General features: G+C 43.2%; 1 protein-coding gene across 7 annotated transcripts in view; it reads right to left on the bottom strand.

Annotated features, from left to right (window-relative positions):
• Nucleotides 1-20,425, bottom strand: part of Nubpl (NUBP iron-sulfur cluster assembly factor, mitochondrial) — a 326,050-nt gene that overhangs the window by 123,347 nt on the left and 182,278 nt on the right. For all 7 annotated transcript variants that reach the window (XM_052738504.1, XM_052738503.1, XM_052738506.1 and 4 more), the window contains one exon: nucleotides 15,049-15,134. In XM_052738504.1, the coding sequence (XP_052594464.1) occupies nucleotides 15,049-15,134 (86 nt within the window). The remainder of the gene's footprint in view (nucleotides 1-15,048; nucleotides 15,135-20,425) is intronic.

The following is a 20,425-nucleotide window of genomic DNA, read 5'->3' as shown; positions in this document are numbered from 1 at the left end:
TATGCATTGGGGTATATGAAGCACCATTTATTGACAAAAGTGAAATAAAAAAACAAATCATCATGTGAGGGTTGAAACACTGAGCTCTCATACTAATGTGACATTGTCCAACTTGAGTGTAAATGTCCTAAGACTGCTTCCTCATTTGTCTGAATAAACTAACTGCACTTGACTAGAATTTCTGTCTCAAGAACTTCACCCATATACCACTTTGCTTCACTATTAACAACAGCAGCAAAGTTGGCAGTAATGGAACAGCACGGAGCCTAGAATAGACCTCTGTCTGAATGTCATTGCTTTATAATGGGAACCAGACCGTGCTTGCAGGGCAGCTGGGTGGCCACATGGAAACTAGCACATCTTAGCCCACCGTTTGCACCACACAGACACTAACTTCATGCAAACAAGACGCTAAATGTGAAAGGCAAAACAACACTTGGGAGAAAACAAGGGGCAAACCTGCAACCTCGGAGGCAGACACAAAGAAACTAGAGATAAGCTCAAGCATTTATAATAAAATAGGAATTCAGTGATATTAAGAAACAGATGTCATTAACAGGAAAGGGAGACTACAGAGCAGGGTATGAATCTATAACACAAGCTTTGCAATGGACTTTGTACTGGAATATACAAGAAACAAATCAATAAAGTCAGACAACACAATGAGAAACAGGTAAGAGCTTTCCAAGTCTTTTATCCAAGAGGACATTCAAAGCACACCTGAGTTAGAAAAAAATGAGCACCAGGATGATCAAAACCAAACCAAAGAGAAGACACCCAAGGCTGTGAGGATGTGGAACAACTTGGACTCTGGCTGTCGGCCATTCTGTAAAACTGGTGGGCCATGTCTACCTACTGAGTTAGACTACGGCACACTCCAGGTAGCGAACCAACACAGATGTAAACACAATCACAGTAGAACACTTGCAAAACTACCCAAATGTTCATTAAGAGTAAAGCAGGCACATTCTTGTATGCCCCACAGGGCAGCAAATCAGGAACCACAGCCACCATCCATCACTTACGTGAATTTTGCAATCATGACCCCGGCAAACTGTACTAGATTCATAAAGACAAACACTGCATCACCCCAGTCACAGAAAGCTCACGGACAGGCCAAACTGCAGCTTTACGAGTTGTGTTCCACGTGGGGAGTGAGTGGAAGGCAGGAGGCCCTGGGTTACTCATAATGTTCTCCTTTGAAGTGTTACATCCTGTGACCAATATCTTCCCTGCCCAGGCGACCACCCCTGCCTACTCCCAACCCTGACGGCCACCATTTTATTCTCTTCCCCTGTGAGTTCAGCACTTTTAGATTTTATATAAAACTGAAATCATGAAGCATTTGTCTTTCTGTGCCTGGCTAATTTTACTTGAAATGGTGTCCTCCAGATTTATCTATATTGTTGCAACAACAGGATTTTTAAGGCTGAACAGTATTCCACTATGTACACAAATAATGTTCCTTATTTGCTCATCTGTTGATGGTCACTTACACTGGTCCCTTACACTGGCTTCTGTGAATGATACCGAAAGGAACTTCAGAGTGCAGGCATGTCTTTGGCATGCTGACATTAGTTCCACAGGATGTATGCGCAGTAGAAGGGTTGCTGGATCATATGGCTTTTCTCTTAATAGAACAAATCATTTTAAAGGGCTGGAGAGATGGCTCAGCAATTAAGATGGAGTACTGCTCCTACAGAGGACTGGAGTTTGGTTCCCAACACCCCTGTCAATTGCCTGTAACTCCAGCTCCAGCGCACCCTATGCCCTCTTTTGGCCTCCATGGGCATCTGTACTCTTGTATGTGCATGCCACCCCCAACACATATACACAAGATTAAAAACAAAATCTTTAAAGATTTCAGCAGCTCTATATTCTTCCACAATGCTGTAGTAATTTACATTTCTACAAGCCACGTGCAGGAGGACCTTCCTCTACTCTCAAGTTCATCATTACCTCTTGCATGGCATCCCGTCCTTTATCTCTTGCACGGCATCCCATCCTTTATCTCTTGTACGGCATCCTCTAGGACCAGGATGCTCCAATGGTTCTCCTTTGCATTTCCGACAATGAGTGGTGTTGAACATTTTTCATATACCTGACGGTCATTTGTATGTCTTTTTTTTTTTTTTTTTTTTTTTACTCTTTTCCTTGCAGTTGGGTTTTGAGTTCTTTGCATAATTTGGAAAATAGCCCCTTATGCTGATTGGTTTTATCAACTTGACACAAAACTAGATTATCTGGGAAGAGGGAATTTTAATAGAGAAAATGCCTCCCTAAAATTAGCCTACAGGCAAGTCTGTGGGGCATTTTTTTGGATTAAGGATTGATGTGGGAGGTGTCCAGGTCACCGAGGGTGGTCCTGGGTTGTATAAAAAAAGCAAACTGAGTAATCCAGTAAGCATCATCCCTCCATGGTTTCTGCTTCTGTTACTGCCTCTGTTCTTGCTTTGAAGTCTTTCCCTGAATTCGTTCAATGTTGGACTATGATGTGGAAGTGTAAGATGAAATAAACACTTTCTCCCCAAGTTGCTTTTGGTCATGTTTTACTACAGCATTAGAAATCCTAACTAAGACACCCTTATCAATACACAGTTTGAAAACTCATCCATTTCACAGATTTCTCTCTGTCCTGTCGATTGCTTTCTTACTTGTACGGATGCGATGTCATCTGTTCATTTCTGCATCTGTTACCTCCAGAAAGTCCCTGCCCAGAGTAAGGTCACAGGAGAGCTTTTCTCGGGTTTTCTTCTACTAGCTTACAGTCTCATGTCTTATAATTATGCTTTTAGATTATTTTTGAAGTTGGCTTTTGTGTAAGTGTGAGGCAGGGTCTAATTTAATTCTTTTCATGTGATTCCCAGTTATCTCCACACCATCTATCAATGAGACTGTCCTTCTCCATTACATAGTCTTGACATTTTGGTTTAAAATCACTGATCAAATGTGCATATTTATTTCGGGGCATTTAGGTACTCTGTTTCTTGAATACAAATAATAAGTGTGCTCATCTTATAAAAATTACTTGAGCCATTCACTCACAATAGTGCCGTTTATGTAGGCATGCTTAGCTCAATAAAAGTTGTTTTCAAAGAAGGAGGTGCTCACGGGGCTGAAGAGATGCTCAGTCATTAAGAATGGGCACTGCTTTACACAGAATTTGAGTTTGGTTCCTGGCATCCACATCAGGTGGCTCTCAACCACCTATAATTCCAGTTCCTGGGGATCAGGTGCCCTCCTATGGCCTCTGTGGGCACTGACACTCAGGTGCATGTTGCCCCTATTGTTTCCTGCCATGCACATAATTAAAAACTCTTTACCATGAAAAGAATGGTAATAAAGCATTAAGAACAAATAACCGAGATGATGATATATTAGACGTTTGTGAACTACCACAAACAAACCATCTGCTCCAAATGGAAATTTTCCATAAAAGGAAAGAAGGTAGGGTAAGATTACGATGAGCTCCCGGGAGGGACAGTCTCCCACTCTTACATAACACTGCAGTGTATACCTGAGACATCTAACCCCAGAGAAGCTCCAAAATGATGGGGGTATGCAACCCATCAATAAAGTAGCCATCAGCCACATGTGGCTACTAAACACTGGTGATGGAGCTGGTCTAGATTGAGACGTGTTTAAGTAAACTTCAGGCTGTCAATGACTTAGTCAGAGGATTAAGAACATGGAAAACATTTCTGTAACTTAGGTTCACAAGTTATTTATTATTATTATCATCATCATCATCATCATCATCATCACCATTGTTTTTTCGAGACAGGGTTTCTCTGTGTATCTTTGTGCCTTTCCTGGAACTCACTCTATAGCCCAGGCTGGCCTGGAACTCACAGAGATCCACCTGGCTCTGCCTCCCGAGTACTGGGATTAAAGGCGTGTGCCACTACCGCCTGGCCACAAGTTCTTTGTTTTTAAGGATTTGAATCAAAGTATACCATGAGCATGTATACACACATAGGTACACAGACAGAAGTGGACAGCTGTATAGTCTTGTGAAGTAAGCACACTCATGTTACCAAGGTTGTGTTAAGAAAAAAAACACCGGCAGGACTCTAGAGGTTTCCTTGTATACCTCTGAGAATAGTTCTCAAAGAAACATACAAACCTGATTTTAATACAGTAAATTAATTTTATCTGATCTTGAACTTTACAGGAGTGATTTATACAATGAAGCTCTTTTCTTTCCATGTGGTTCATCTATTTGTAATTTATTTGTAATTCATTTCCCTGGAGCCCCAACATTCTATAATCCACTCTTCTATTACTGTACATATGGGCTATTTCTAAGCCTTGGATATTATAAACTAGCTTCTATGAATGATTTTACATTTCCTTTTTGAAGTCTGAGTACTATATTATACCTAGATATCATTCCCACGGTGGTTTGAATTTGCATGGCCTAATTGTGATGAAGCTGAGCACATTGTAAGTGTTTTGGGGTCATGTGTATGTCGGCTGCCACAATGTGCCTATTCAGGCATTCTGCCTGCTTTTGCAAACTATTATTTTCTTCTTACTGAATAGTAACAATTCCTGGGGGAAGGGTGGCAAGGTGGCTCAGTGGGTAAAGGCAAGCCTGACAACCTGAGTGTGATTCTCTGAACACAAAGATGGGAAGAGAGGGCCAGCTCCACAAAGTGGTTCTCCGATATTCACACAGGCGGCATGGGATACGAATTCCCCAGCCTCATTATGCACTTGTTTGTGTACATACAAAAAAAATTTTAAAAATCCTTTGGATAACTTTTTATAATTTTTTAAATGGATTTCATATCAAAATTATATTTTTAATGTACATATAAATTTAACTTTATCTGTTTTGTCTTATTTTTACATTAAAAATATAGCTACCTCAAATTTTAAATTTATATTTAAAGCTTACTTTCTATTTCCATTGGACATTGCTACCCTAGACAATGTCTGACCATGAGTGTACTTTGGAAAGTCATTCTATCTAACGTCAAATGTACAAAGATGTACAAAAATATGTTACTGGGTTCTGAGGTTTATTATAAGTATTTTAATTAATTGTTTAGATTTACTATTAATGATTGTTGTCATTGTGTGTGTGCATGTGTGCTATGGTCATACATGGAGGTCAGAGGACAACTCCATGGTAGCAATTCTCTCCAATCATTTATGTGTATACATATACATACATATGTTATTTATGTGTATATATATATGAATACTAGATGCACGGTTTGTCATATATATGTCATAAATTTTCTCTTTAAATAATTAAAAAGGAGAAATCCATTATTAACAAATGCAGACTGCATGACAAATGACCGTTTAGAACAGGGTTAGTTATGGGAAAGCCTGCAGGGACAGTGTGAGTAAGGAGCTTAGAAGCCACTGTACTTTCTGATGTGAGAGCGTCCTCCAGCCACTGAGGTCTGGAATGGAAGAATCTCGAACATCCATATTCCAATTTTGTTCACAGAGACTCTCCTCCTAAATAGGAAATAACTGATGTCTACATGATCCATGCTAAAACAAAACAGCCTCCTCCCACCTTGTGAATGCTTTAGACATTGCTAAGCTGTTTATGTTTATTGTAGAGCTGCTGTGTGTGTCCTTTGACAGCAGACACATTAAAACAGCAGCTCTGCGCTAGCTTCATTTACATAATGCCACGGAGCTGCAGCTGTAAGGACGCTCAATCACGTTTAATGCCTCATCAAAGTATAAGCTCCTTTTTTCCTTCTTACCTCAGCTAGTTTTACTGGAAGAAAGCAAATATTACATGGCTGACTACCCTCAGCCACCACCCCCATTTTACATGTTATTCCTGCATAATTCCTGTCCATCACTGGCTCGGAATGCTACTTCTTTTATTAACATTTTAAAATTGACTCTCTTGAAATATCAACATTGCTCTGAATATTGGAGTTTTGAGTCTAAATGGACTGAATTAAGCAGGCTCAAAATTTTAAGTTCTTTTCTCCATTTGAACTCTGATTTAGGTAAGCAACAAGTAAGACTGTCAGGTCACTGTATAATCCAGTTTCTCAAGGTTACAATCAGGTTAAATGCTGGCTGGAACCTGTCACAAGCATTAAAAGCCATGTTTTAAGAAACAGTGTGTGTGGGGGAAGGGGCAGCATACTGGTAAGGAGAGAAATGAATAGTGGTAATGGAAACAGACTAGATTTGTAAGTGCTTTTCTGCTCTCCATTGGCCCTGAGCCTGAGTTCGGTCTATCTGAAGCATGCGTACAGATACTAAAAATTTTTTTGTCTTGCTTTTTCTGAATAATTTTAAAAATGAGATGGGTGATCTTGCTTTTTTTCCTTTACAAAAAGTCTGACATGGAAAGAATGGATGGAGATGCCTGTGTCTACACACCTCTCAGGGACCAGAGAAGTAGCCACAGCCCACGAGGGACAACTTCTCAAGATCTTGCATTCTTAAGTCTCTACAAGGATTTATACTGAAGTCTGCCATGGAAACAGTAACAGTCAGAGCCACTAATCATAGTACTACACACTACGTTATGCCAAGTACTGGACACACGATCTTACTCAATTGCCGGTATGACCGCTGGGGTGGGGATTACTGCCCCTGTTTCAAGGATGAGAAACCTGATGCTGAATTATCTGCTCTAGGTCACATAATAAATTACAAAGCTAAACTTCAGTCCAGGCCACGGATGTGTATGTGGGAACAGGGTGACAAGTAAATGGACTAGGGGACTTTACTCACGGAGGCAAGTGGCCTTGGATAACAATATGTCAATACGGTTTAGTAGAGCAATTTAACATAATAATTAAAGGCATTGTTACAGACTGGCCGATTCTCATCCTCCTTGGCACTTAGGACCGCTGTAAAGCCTCAGGCTTCTCAAAGATCGTGGTCATGGCTGCCTTTCTCTTAGTGTCCGTCTGTCTCTTGGCTGTCGTCCAAACCTAAGGGTCCATGGCTGCAGCCCACTCTGTTCGTGTTTCCTCTGCTTTCTCTTCCTTACTTGAACAAGTGGAGCTCAAGGATAAGCAAACGCTAGACTCCTAGAATGTCTCTGATATCCTAAATATTCCAGGATGTCCACAGTACCAACCTCAATTCCAGGTTGGCTGCACATCACAGGGGAGACTGTGAGCCCAGGAAAGAACAGACTGCTCAGGGGTGCCTAGTGGAGCTCAGTGCCTCACTAAACAGATGGACAAATCCATGTATGTTTCCCTGTAAAATGGGGGAAATGATGTCCTCTTGCTCCAGGGGTGTTGTGAGGGTAAGATGAGCCTAATTCATTAACTAACTTAGAAAGGGCCTTTAGCTTACAGCACATGAAAACTTCTAAGAGACCTGGTGGAAAGACAAAGATGAGCCTGTATCTATTCTCTAAGCTGAAATTATGGCTAAGATGCAGTATGTTTTATTTTATGATTACTGGTATATTTTTACAAAGGGTAAAAGTCATGTTTCTAAAAAGTGGTAAAATTCCTTACTGTCAAAAGGAAGTCATGGGTGATACAATATACGCAAAGTAGTCAACATATATTGCTCAAGAGAATTTAAACAGTGTGATGCAAGGTCCTCTTTGAGGCAATAACTTCTTTTTATATATATACAAATTTATTTATTTTACATCCCAGCCCCAGTTTCCCTTCCCTTCTCTCTTTCCAGCCCCTTCCCCCTCCCTGATGTTCCCATCCCCCAATTTATTCCTTCATTTCTGTTCAGGAAAGGTCAGGTCTCCCATGAGTATCAACAAAACCTGGCATATTAAGTTGCAGTAAGAGTAAGCACCTCCCCATGTGTTAAGGCTGGGCCAGGTGACCCAGTATGAGGAGTAGGGTTCCAAAGGCATGTAAAAGAGTTGTAGACAGCCCCTGTTCCCACTGTTAGGAGTCCCACAAGAACACCAAGCTACACAACTGTAACATATATGCAGAGGGTCTAGGTCAGTCCCATGCAGGTTCCCTGGTTGTCAGTTCAGTCTCTGTGAGCCCCTGTGAGCCCAGGTTAGTTTATTCTGTGGGTTTTCTTGTGGTATCCTTGACCCCTCTGGCTCCTACAATCGCTTCTCCCCATCTCATGCAGGGTTCCCCAAATTCTGCCTAATATTTGGGTGTGGGTCTGCATCTGTTTCCATCAGTTGCTGGATGAAGCCTCTCCGATGACAACTGGGCAAGGTACCAATCTGGTCACAGGAGATGGCCAGTTCAGGTTATGTATCTGCTATTACTCAGACTCTTAGCTGGGGTCATCCTTGTGGATTCCTGGGAGATTCCCTTGAGCCACATTTTTACCTGACTCCAAAATGAACCCCCTTTCTCATAGTCTCTTTCAGTACTTTTCAGTATTCCCCCTCTATACCCCACAACCTGATCACTCATGTTCCCATCCCTAACCGTCCTCAGTCTACTCATGAAATCTCTTCTATTTTCCCTTCCCAGGAAGATCTGGGCATTCCCCCATGAACCCTCCTTATTACCAAGACACTCTAGTCTGTGGACTGTAGCATAGTTATCCTTTATTTTACAGCTAATATCCACTTATGAGTGAGTACATACAATGTTTTATCTTTCTCAGTCTGGGTTACCTCACTTGGGATGAATTTTTCTAGGTCCATCCATTTGCCTTGAGATTTTCTGGTGTCCTTGTTTTTAACAGCTGAGTAATACTCCATTGTGTAAATGTACCACATTTTTTTTTTTATCCATTCCTCAGTTGAGGGACATCTAGGTTGTTTCCAGGTTCTGGCTATTACAAATAAAGCTGCTATAAACATAGTTGAAAAAGTGTCCTTGTGGTATGATTGAGCATCCTTTGGGTATATGGCCAAGAGTGGAATAGTTGGGTCTTCAGGAAGATTGATCCCCAATGTTTTGAGAAACCACTGCTCAGTCTACAGAATGGGAAAAGATTTTCACCAACTCCACATCCAACAGAGGACTGACTTCTAAAACATATAAAGAACTCGAGAAACTAGACATCAACAAACCAAATAATCCAATTATAAATGGATTATTATTTACAGAGCTAAACAGAGAATTCTTAACAGAACAATCTCAAATGGCTGAGAAATACTTAAGGAGATGTTCAACATCCTTATCCATCAGAGAAATGCAAATCAAAATGACTCTGAGATTCCATCTTACACCTATCAGAATGGCTAAGATCAAAAACACAAATGACAGCTCATGCTGGAGAGGATGTGGAGCAAGGGGAACACTCCTCCATTGCTGGTGGGAGTGTAAACTTATACAGCTACTTTGGGCCAATACTTCTTTAAGTATATCTTTATTTTTCTGTTTTTTTAATTGCTATAACAAAGTATCTGATGATAAATAGACTTTGTGCTCACAGTTTCAAAATTATAGGACATGGTCATGAATATCTCACGGCATATGGAAGGAGCTTATAGAAAGGGGGACATCATATCTGAGAGCAGAAAGCCAGAGGGTGATTTGGGTTTTACTTACTCTTATAATTAACTGGTCCCATAGTCTCTTCTGAGGACATGGCCCTAGTGACCTAACAAAGGCACCTCCTCTTAGAGGTCCCACCACCACCCTGAAAACCAAGCCAACTGGTACAGGGCCCTCGGATGGACAAGCCACATCCAAACTAAGCAGCATGGAAGGGGAAACAGGTGGGACTGAGACCACTTAACACAGAGAGAGTAAAACTACTTCGTTGTCACGCTGAGCAGAAAATCAGCGCCTGGTAGATGTATTAACAGGAAGTTAACTCCCCAAGTTCCTTTGACTTCTGCTTGTTTGGTTTGAACCCCTACTCAGTCAACTCCAAGCCTGCCAATCCTCCTCCAATATGTGAGGCCCTCCTTTCACTGTCACTATTCAGGATCAGGCTCTGACTGTCCATCACCCCCACCAGTGTGTTTCACATGGCCATCCCCTAGAAAGGCACATGGATGTGTGTTTATAACTGTCAATGTCAGAAAATGAGGGTTTCTCTTAAGAACTTAGGCCGATGCTCTGTAATACCTTTGGCTTTATCTTTTTCTGTACTGATTCATGACCAACAGTACATCACATTGTACTGTGACGCCTCTGACCATTCCGCTACTTCCTTTCTGCTCCTTGTGCTCTTGGAGCCTGTCCTTCCTAGTAATCTCTAGCAGATGAAAACATGCTAAAGCTCCGTCCTAGGTGCATCTACTTCTTGGCCAGCTTTTTAATGGGCTCCCTTCATAAGAAAAGTCCAGATCTCAGTTACAGACCAACTGAGCAATCCTCAACACTGCTGGACTTGCCTGAGTTTTCAGACTCAGTATCCCTAGACCTAATAAGAAAGATCCTCCCCAGATCATTCATCTAGTACATATTTAGTAAGCTGCTGAAGGTTTAGACATAGACCGAGGCTGGTGGTCCCTCCATCGGCGGAGCTTCCAGTGTGGGGCTGCAAATGTAAAAGGTGAAAGAACACATGAAGCCATGGACAGGAGGAGCTCTCCTCGTTAACAGTGCTACGTCAAGTCCAAGAGAAAAGTCCATTTGTTTAGTCTGGGTACCTAAGGATGAAGAGAGATTTCCTAAGTGAAAAGTGAGGGTAAAGTGTGCTCAGGTGGGAAGCGGCATGCTGAAGACTCTGAGGACACATAGGATGCAGGAACGCTGCAGAAGTGGAACACCAAGGTGACTGTGACAGAGAAAAGGGCAGAGTCACCTATGCACAGGGGAGGATGAACAGTGGGCAGGAGATGGCATCTACCCTGGGTTGCAGTGACAATATGTCTGTGTGCCAGGTGGCTGAGCTGGGCAGGATGGTTAAGGCAGGTTCCCTTGCCACCCAGAAACTTGGAGTGTTCTGTGAAGACAGACAGATAAACCTGTAACGGGGTGAGAGGCGAACTGGACGTGTGTATAAGGAGTTGACAGTAAGCATCGTTAACTTTATGTGGCCTATTAAAAGGAGGGAAAAAAAAAACCTAGGGCAAGTAACTCCTGAGCTGAAATCTGAAAAATAAACATGGGTTCCCCAGGATGGAAATGACTTCATCAGGCAACAGGCCACCATGTCCGGAATTACAGAAATATGAGAAGAAGCAAATCAAATAAAGGCTAGCCCAACACCAGTCTCGCTGGCCCAGAGGAGAAATGTTCTTATTCTCAGAATGTAGGGCCCCTCCCACATCACAGCTAATCAGCGGGTCAAAAGTACTCAGCGAAAGGCACTGCTTTTCTTTCTGAGGTCATCACAGACACTCAGTCCATGAAGGTCAGCAAAAGTCAACCTGACATGGGCTAGAGTCACCGGGGAAGAGGAAACCTCAGCTGAGCAATTACGAATTACCAACTGATACAGGAGCATCCAGCCCACTGTGGACTTGGGCCGGCGGGCCTGGACTGTATAAGAAAGGCAGCTGAGCAAGCCAGGGAAAGTAAGCCAGGAAGCATCATTTCTCCATGGTTTCGGCTTTGGCTTCCTTCAGTGCTGGAGAGTGACACTTGAGATGAAACAAACCATTTCCTCCCACGTTGCCCTTGGTCATGGCATTTATCACAGCAGCAGAAAGCAAACTGGAACACAACGCTTCATCAAAAAGAACACCAAGTATCAGCAAAAACGGACTCATGGAACACGTCAGTTAACAACCAACCATTTGCTGAATTAAAGTTCTATGAGCCCTTATGTAACTAAGAAATAAGAGAGTAAACACACATTGTGGTACTTTTCAGGAGCTGTGTTAGCTCCCAAAGGAAGGACCAAGGAAGAAAATCCCTGTGAGGCCAAACACTCGGCGGTAAAACAGAAGTAAGGAACACGAGGGGCTCTTGGAAAAGGATGTAACAAGTGGGTCAGTATGAAACCATAGACAAATTACGCATTATTAAAAAGGGAGGCTACACATTCTTATGTGTCTGAAAAAGACTCTACCTACAAATCCTGCCATAATCAAAGATTTGTCACTGTTTTTTATCATTTCAGGCAGAGGGCAGAATTTAATCCTTCATCTCTTTCCTCCTTTCCCAAGCTATGCATGGAGTTAAGAAATCATTTAAATGAACTCCAAAACGTTCTTGCAGACATCACTAAACTCTGTCCATACCAATGAATTTCAATGACATCACTGTTTCCATGGTAACTAATGTACTTCAAAGGGGGGAAAACAGAGCAAGACTGAAAACCAGGGAAAAGGAAGACCGTGGAATAAACAGTGTAGCGTCGCCCCTGCATTTATGGAACGTGTTTGAATTTCCAACACTTGGCCATTTCTTAGACTCTGGGGCTTTTAAGAGCCACCAGGCTCTCTGAAGTCGTCACAGTCACTTCTCACCGATACCAAGACCCACTTTTCTGGGGAGCAGTACCATGTCTGTCAGGCTGCACACAGTGCTCAGGGCTGGCAAGTTCTCGTTCACTGTGAGCCTTACTACAGTACACACATGCTGTTCCTTGGGTTTACGAGATGATTAAGACATTCTACCTGTTTTTAAATTGTTTTTGCAGCATAGAGGACAAATGATTAAAATCAGGGCATGAAAAGAGGGCTGTCATCGTAGAGATACAGCAGGCAGATGTCCAAAATGCCAGAGGGAGGGACGAGTAATTCCATCTTGGAAACAGCCACAGAACACGCAGCCCCAGTGACCTTCATTTCTATGCCATTTAGTCCCAACACACCCATGACCACATCCTGGCCCTGTCAGGACCCAGAATTGCCCTAACTCTACAATCTTAACATCACGGGTGTGACCCCAAACAGCTGCTTCCTCTTTTCATTAACCCTGGATGCAGTCCTATGCGCCCACTCAGCCCACTACCCCTCACTTCCTGGTGATATTCCCTTGTTACCATCCTCAACTTTTACCCTTACGTGGCATCTAGCCAGCAATATCCCAGCCTGAGCTCAGTGACTAGACTCTTTCCCCTGTTCTGTTCTCTAGGAATTATTTGGCCTACTCTCTGTCTTGGAGACTAGGGGGGAAGAATTCCATCACAACATATGAGACTGTTTTCTTCATTATTTATAGGTCAAGAAGTGTCGCAGGCGTCAGAGGACAATAACACCTGAACTAAAAGTCTACATGCCGAATGTGGGAGCTATGGTCATCAGACTTGGAATAAACGGAGTCCAGGAAGGACCCGACCACAGCCACTATCATCTCAAATGACAGCAACAGTTGAAATGACCCACGACTATAAAAATGATCAGTTCTGAGGGGAAACGAGAGAGAAAATCTGATTCCTGCTCTTTGAAAACCAATTTCCTTCAAGGAATTGCTCAAGTTGAGTGTGGTAGGCATATGTCTCTACCTTCACCCCAGCAGTCACATGCAGGCAGGCAGAGGCCTAGCACCTGGACCCTGAAGTGATAGTAACAGGCCGAGGGTCCTGATACCTACTTTCTGCCAGGGAGGATTACAGATCACTTGTTCACTTGGTGCCATCAATTTTGGTAGGAGGCTGCTTGTCTCTTTGCCACTTAATACTTTAATCTCACATTACTCAGTGACCTGCACTGCCATTACTTTATCTAGTTTATCCTGGAGGACAGTACAAAGTCACACCGCTCTAAACACAGGCAACAGAGAAAGTTTCCTGTCTGCAGTGGCCATGTGGTTTTCATTGCCTTACATTTCTTCCCAGCTAAGTTTCAGAGCATAGAACCCTGGCTCTAAACTGACTAGTCCCAGGTTTGGGTCCGCCAGTGAAAGCAGCCGCGGTGACCTGGAGGGAAAGCAGTCAGGCACGTCCCTTACAGGCTCCTTCCCTCTCAGCAGTGGCCGTTTGTCTAGTCAGGGTACACAGCTCCACTCCAGCTGGCATGGGAGTAGACACACTGCGGGGAAGGTCACCTTCCCTCTTCCATGCATCCCGTCTTCCAACTTTCAAGGTTACTCTCAGAGAAAAACACTTAAGAAAGTGTCCCTGAACTGTTTCCTGTGTCATGGTCTCACTGAAGGATTTGAGGAAAGTTGTGAGGTCTCGCCATACCCGAACAAACAAAACTATCACACAGCTTGTGGCGGAGAGCAGGCAGCTCAGAGAATTATGAGAACTGTGAAGATAATACACGGGCCTGAGTTTCTATAAACTGTTATTGAGTATCATTGTGTATGAACGTGAGCACAGGCGTGTACTGCATGATGCACATGTGGAGGTCAGAGGGGAAACTGTGAGTCGGTTCTCTCCTTTTACCTTTACCGGGTTCTGGGGACTGAACTCAGGTCATCAGGCAGGCACAGTGAGTACTTTATCCATTGAGACCAGAGTTTTAAAGGCCCTGTTAGATCTAAAGTGTACTTGGGGAGCCACGTGGACAGAAGCATCACAGAGGTCTTGTTCTAACTGACCTCTGGTACTCCTCCAGGGCTTTTGTGGAGGCACCCTAGAAGGGAGGCCCTTTTCCTTACAGTAAGGAAGAGGAGTGTGTTTAATATATAGTTTCTTCCTCACAAGAGTCTAGTGAAAGTCTGTCTGGTCTCGGTAGTGGCTCTCTCGAGCAAGCAGCTTGTCTTAACTATGTGCAAATGGACAGTGTCTTAATTGGTAGCATGTGTTTCTTCCTTTGGCTGCTAGAAAATTCATAGCATATTTAAGTTCCTTAATGGCATGCAATTTGTTTGCTGACTTTACTGTGGGCTCCATCTGATCTTAATTACTCTTTGTCTATTTTTATTACATTCTTACATTATTTTGTCATGTACAGAATATCCAGAAACACTCTCTAGAAGAACGTGGGCTATGAACAGTTAAAATGTAGGCGGCTGGAGGAAAAGGAGCTCCCTTTCACCTCCTTTCCCACAGGTGTCCAGTCTATCAGGAAAGCATTTCCTGAGACGATCACGTGACTCTGGCAGCATTTGGAGAACAGAGCTCTTTAGAAAGCTTGCAATCCTGGAACCCTGCTTCACAATTCTTCCAGCTCAGCATCATGTCTGGACACTTATGTAGCCTTAAGTATGTTTTACAGGAACGGGAAAGATCAACCAGCAGCCTCATGAAGTTCTACAGAAGGTTCAACTAAAACTCGGAAGCTGCTTTGTTAATGGCTTGGTTCTTGGGCTAGACGAGCCTCCTACTTTTCCCAGTGAGGGTGTAAATGCTTACGGGCACGTGGACCTTTCGAAACATCTCTGCACCCTTGCGGGCATCCATCAGCGCAATGTCCTGAGGTGTGGAGACGATCACAGCACCTGACCAAAAGGGAAACACAGCAATGCTAGATTTTAATCCTTGAGAGAAAGCTTGCTTCCAACATGATTTTATTCACGTGTTCACAGAGTCTGCCGTGATACCTGACCAGTTCGCACAAGTTCGACACAAGTCAATAAAATGGTGTCTACTTTCCCTTTCCTGCCCTTGACTCCTGGCTTCTGAAGTCATCCAGAGCATTGCAACCTCTTCCCATTCAAACACGTGTTCGTGAGACGTGTACTGGGCCAGTCTTGCTGCCCAGAAGCAGGGGTCTAATGGCAAGCCAGAGAGAATGAGGATTGTCACACACAGTACCGAGCATTGTAACAGAAGAGGGGCATGAGGCCATGAAGTTCTAACAGAGGGACAAGAAGGAGCACTCCCAGGAGGAGAGGGTGGTGAGGATGATGTGTAGTGTGGAGAAGAGGAAGACAAGGAGAAGCAATAGGGAAGGGGTTCAGAAAGAGGTCATTCCTAAGCTGAGTTCAAAAGCTGATATTCTGAAACACTCGCACTGTGGTAAATGGTTTGGGGGAGGGTGTAAAGCCAAGGGCTAGGGTAGAAATACGGATAAAGACTGGCCAGGCTTAAATCGAGTCTTCACTGAGTGATAGCAAAAGAGGTGTTTTGGGTCCCCACTATTACCCTGCCCAGGTAGATGGCCCTGGGATAGTGTTCAGGGGGAAATGCAGGACTGATCTTCATTAAGTAGAAACAACGAAGGTCTGGTATGATTAACAGACTCTGAGACCTTCTTGAATTCTGTGGTTTCTTCTAGATACTCCAATAATGAGGATATTACAGATCACATGTGACCATCAGCTTATAACTACACAGAAACACGACATTTCAGAGGCTAGAAGGACAGTCTATCAAAGCAAATGAAAACAGAGGCAGGATTACCAATAAATATCTGATTAGATGAAGTGAAGTTCAAACGGTGTCACAGAGTACTGTCTGAAGGTCTAGAGGGAGATGCTAGGTAAGGGGAAAGTGGCAGGGGGCCCAAGTGACCACAGCACACACGTGGGAAGACAGGCATACCAAGCTAGAACAAGCGAGATCTCACGGCACTTCAACAGGAAGCCATAAACTCTTCTTAAAGTCAACATTTCTTCTCATCAAAATCTTTATCTTTCACATTAATGTCAATACTTTGGATTTCATTGATTTTTTTTAAAATTTTTTGGTTGCACTTCTTTGCTAAACATCTTATTTGTTTGTTTGTAGCTAGAGTTTTTTTTTTTTGTTTGTTTGTTTTGTTTTTTTTGTTTTTCGAGACAGGGTTTCTCTGTGTAGCTTTGCGCCTTTCCTGGAACTCACTTGGTAGCCCAGGCTGGCCTGGAACTCACAGAGATCCGCCTGGCTCTGCCTCCCGAGTGCTGGGATTAAAGGCGTGCGCCACCACCGCCCGGCTGTAGCTAGAGTTTTTCAGGACAAATCTCTCTCACCCGCCAGTCCCACTGCCACTTAGACCCAACTGAGTAAACACACAGAGACTTATATTGATTACAAACTGTATGGCCATGGCAGGCTTCTTGTTATCTAGTTCTTTTATCTTAAATTAACCCATTTCTATTCATCTATAAGTTGCCACATGGCTTGTGGCTTACCGGTACCTTACACCTTACTTGTCATGGTAGCGGCTGGCAGCATCTCTCTGCCTCAGCCTTCCACTTCCCAGAGTTCTCTTCTCTGCTTGTCCCGCCTATACTTCCTGCCTGGCTACTGGCCAATCAGTGTTTTATTTACTACTGCTCTGACCTCTTGGGCTTTTTTTTTTTTTCGAGACAGGGTTTCTCTGTGTAGCTTTGCGCCTTTCCTGGAACTCACTCGGTAGCCCAGGCTGGCCTCGAACTCACAGAGATCCACCTGGCTCTGCCTCCCGAGTGCTGGGATTAAAGGCGTGCACCACCACCGCCCGGCTCCTCTTGGGCTTTTAACTCTGAATTTGGCTCTGTGTTTCTTATTTAATAAGACTGTTCATCTACATGTGTTTGTTTAGTTTAGAGGAAACTTTAGGAGAGCTCTTAGTCATTACTGAAGCTTGAGATTCATTAGCGTCAATACTTTGGATTTCATTCTTTTTTTTTTTTTTTTACTTTCAGTTGCACTTCTTTGTTAAATATTCTGTTTGTTTGTTTATCTGTTTGTTTATTCTAGAGGAAACTTTAGAAGGAGAGTTCTTAGCCATTACTGAAGCTTGAGACTCAAATACATAAGGATTCAAAGTCTGATCCGACAGCTGATGGGCTGTGTGAACACGGAATCACTCAACCTATGTGGACTTCTGTTTCTTCACCCACAAAGTGGCACAGTAACACCTGCTCCCCACAGTTGCTGCTCTACACACCACTAGACACAAATGTCTGATACGATGACGCCTTGCATCCAATGAGAGATACTTGCTGTTAATATCATCACTACTATGTTTATTACTATTAATAAAATGTTTCAGAAGTTGCCAGAAAGGTAATTTCCTTGTGCCATTAGACAGATCATCATGAATGGCTCCAGCTTTCTTTTCTTAATTTCTCTGCTTAACAAACTAAAAGCTAGTCAATAGTTCTTTTCTTTTAAGATGATGAATCACATCTCTGCAAAATTATTCTCTACACAAAGTATTTCCACAATCTGCCACCATCTCGATTCTGTTATTAATATATTTTCATATTCAGTCATGTGGAAGAAATTAATCCTAGCTCTGGCCCCATCTAGCTGTGACTAATCTTGGGCAAGAAACTCAGAAAGACCCCAGTTTCAGATTCCTTGACTGTAAACTGGTGTATGTATTAGACAGTTTCCAAGGTCTCCTATGACTGCATTGGCTCCTAATTGTATTTCTAAACCCAGTCCCTGTTCAAGCTCACTGCTCAGGTTATCTTACTTAGTGGAAGTACTGCCTCTCCTTCATCTCAGGTTAATCTCCTCATACAGGAACAAGGAGGAGCTTTGTTGACTATTTCCTCCCAACCTTCTCCCTCACAATAAACAACTATGCAGGGGGTTCTTTATTGCATTAGTTCTAAAAAATGCTCCCAACTCTAGTCACAGGACATAAATGCATTCTTGCTCAACCATTCTTGTCTACCATCTGCATCTCATTGCATAACATGGGTTCATGTGTTTATGGTCTGTTTGTCCTCCAAGGACTGAGTTATTGGAGCCTTGGTCCTCAGTGTGGTGGTACTAAGGTGACAGGACCTTTAAAAGGTAGGGTTCTGATCCTACTCTCCTGCTTTTTGCAGTTACATACTCATATCTAAAGATACGAAGGGGAAATGGGAAAATGAGTGGGGGACTTTATCTGGAGGCAGTGGATGGAGGGAATCGCTAGGCAAGAGGGGGTGGGGAATGGAAAAAAGAATACTAGGGTGATTGAAAAAGCAACAGGGAAACGTGAGTTTAGGTTTATTTAAAAACACATTTAATATTTAAGTACACGTACACTTTGGGATGATCACTAGAAACAAGTCAATAAGCAGCATTCTTCCAGGGCCTCTGCAGCAGCTCCTGCCTCCAGGTTTCAGCCCTGCTTGAGTTCCTGTCCTGACTTTCTCCAGTGATGAACAGTGATGTGGAAACAAACCCTTTCCTCCCCAATTTGATGTTGGCCAAGGTGTCTTATCACAGCAAGAGTAATACCTAGCTAGGACCATGCGTATACGTATATAAGTAATTTAAATGAAGTTATGCCACTAGGGCTGATAATTTCCCCAAGAGCCAAAGACTGTCTAACAATAGAGCCACGCATGGAAACTTCTCTTTGAGTTGTTGGTCAAGGGACTCCAAGAGACACCCCAACCAATATAGGCTATTGGTATTGTCCTTGACTGCCTCTCAGAAGTAGAACCTATTGCTGAGGACTCCGCACACTCAGACACAGAACTCAGAAGAATCAAGCTGGAATTGACCTGGAAGCCTTCTCCCTGAGGATGAGCCCTCACAGTACTCAAAGGTGCTATGCCAACTGCCAAGGGAGAAAAGTGATCAACAGTCCTATTCAACTGGTGACACAGACCAACCACAAAAATGACTGGATTGGCAAGGTATACATTAGTACAATAGTAGTCCTTTATCTCTGGGGTAACCAAAACCTGTCTAATTGGACTTAAAGCCCACTCAATAGGAAGGAAATCATACCTGGTACTATAAACCTTGCCAATTACCCATGGCTAGAGAGGTCAGAGACCCGAGAAGAGAATCTACTACTGCCATTTTCCTGAAATAAGATAATTTCCAACTGTATTTTAAATACTTATCCTTATATCCACAAATACATGTGGCTCTCACTCTCCACCAAAGAAGGTTCTTATTTTGCAATAAATGGAGACTATTAGAGAGATCCACAACTGGCCACTGTGCAGAGAATAAGTTACTGAAGAGTGCAACGTAACCCTGCACCTAAGACTCAGGGAAAGTCACAATGAGGGGCGAAGAGGGTCTAAAAGCCAGAAGAGCAGGATGTCTGCTGTGAGATAGTGTCTTCTGTATATGACAGGGCAGCAGTGCCCATGAACATGCAATAATGTGGCTCCACAGAGCAAAAAGATGACACCAACTGACACCCCAGCACCGACAGGGGAGATTCCACAGGGTCCCACCCATGAACGAGGAGCTGCAGAGGTCAGCTCTTGTTGAGAAACACAGCCTCCTACAGGGATGAGCTTCCGCCCTGGACACTGGTGCATGATGCAAGCAAAGCTAATGGACTCAGCAGGTTATACACATGTGTGCACATGTGTGTATATACATACACGTATGTATATACATGTAACAGTAATAATTAAAGAAGAGACCACGAATGGGGTCACAGGAGGAACTGGAGGGAGGAGGGGTGAGAGTGATATAAATGTATTGCTCACGTATGAAATTCTCAGTCAAATAAAATTATTTAAAGGGGCAGGGGAGAGCCCTGTGGGAGGCGGCGAGGGAACTGTCCTTGGAGGGCTTAAGGTAGTTCTTTCCTGTGGTGCCTCACGAGGCCCGTGAGAAGTAGTTGTTATCACAGAGGCAGGCCCCTGAATTTCTAGTTTCCTATCTGACAATTAAATCCCTCCTTTCGCATAAGCTCCTGCCATGATGCCTGCCAGCACACGGGAACATTGCCAAGAGAGCCCTCATCAGAGGCCAGTTGACGGGGATACCTAAGCTTGGGCTTTTAGATTCTCACATCATGAGTTAAATAAACCCTTTTCGTTATAAAGTACACAGTCTTGTGCACTTTGGGTATTTTTGTTTGTTTGTTTTGTTTTTTTTCGAGACAGGGTTTCTCTGTGTAGTTTTGGAG

Source organism: Peromyscus californicus, unplaced genomic scaffold (assembly GCF_007827085.1).
Source record: "Peromyscus californicus insignis strain IS unplaced genomic scaffold, ASM782708v3 Scaffold_15__1_contigs__length_86483966, whole genome shotgun sequence".
Lineage (NCBI taxonomy): Eukaryota > Metazoa > Chordata > Mammalia > Rodentia > Cricetidae > Peromyscus > Peromyscus californicus.
The sequence above is the reverse complement of the archived record's forward strand: the minus strand, read 5'-3'. Positions and strand labels throughout refer to the sequence as shown.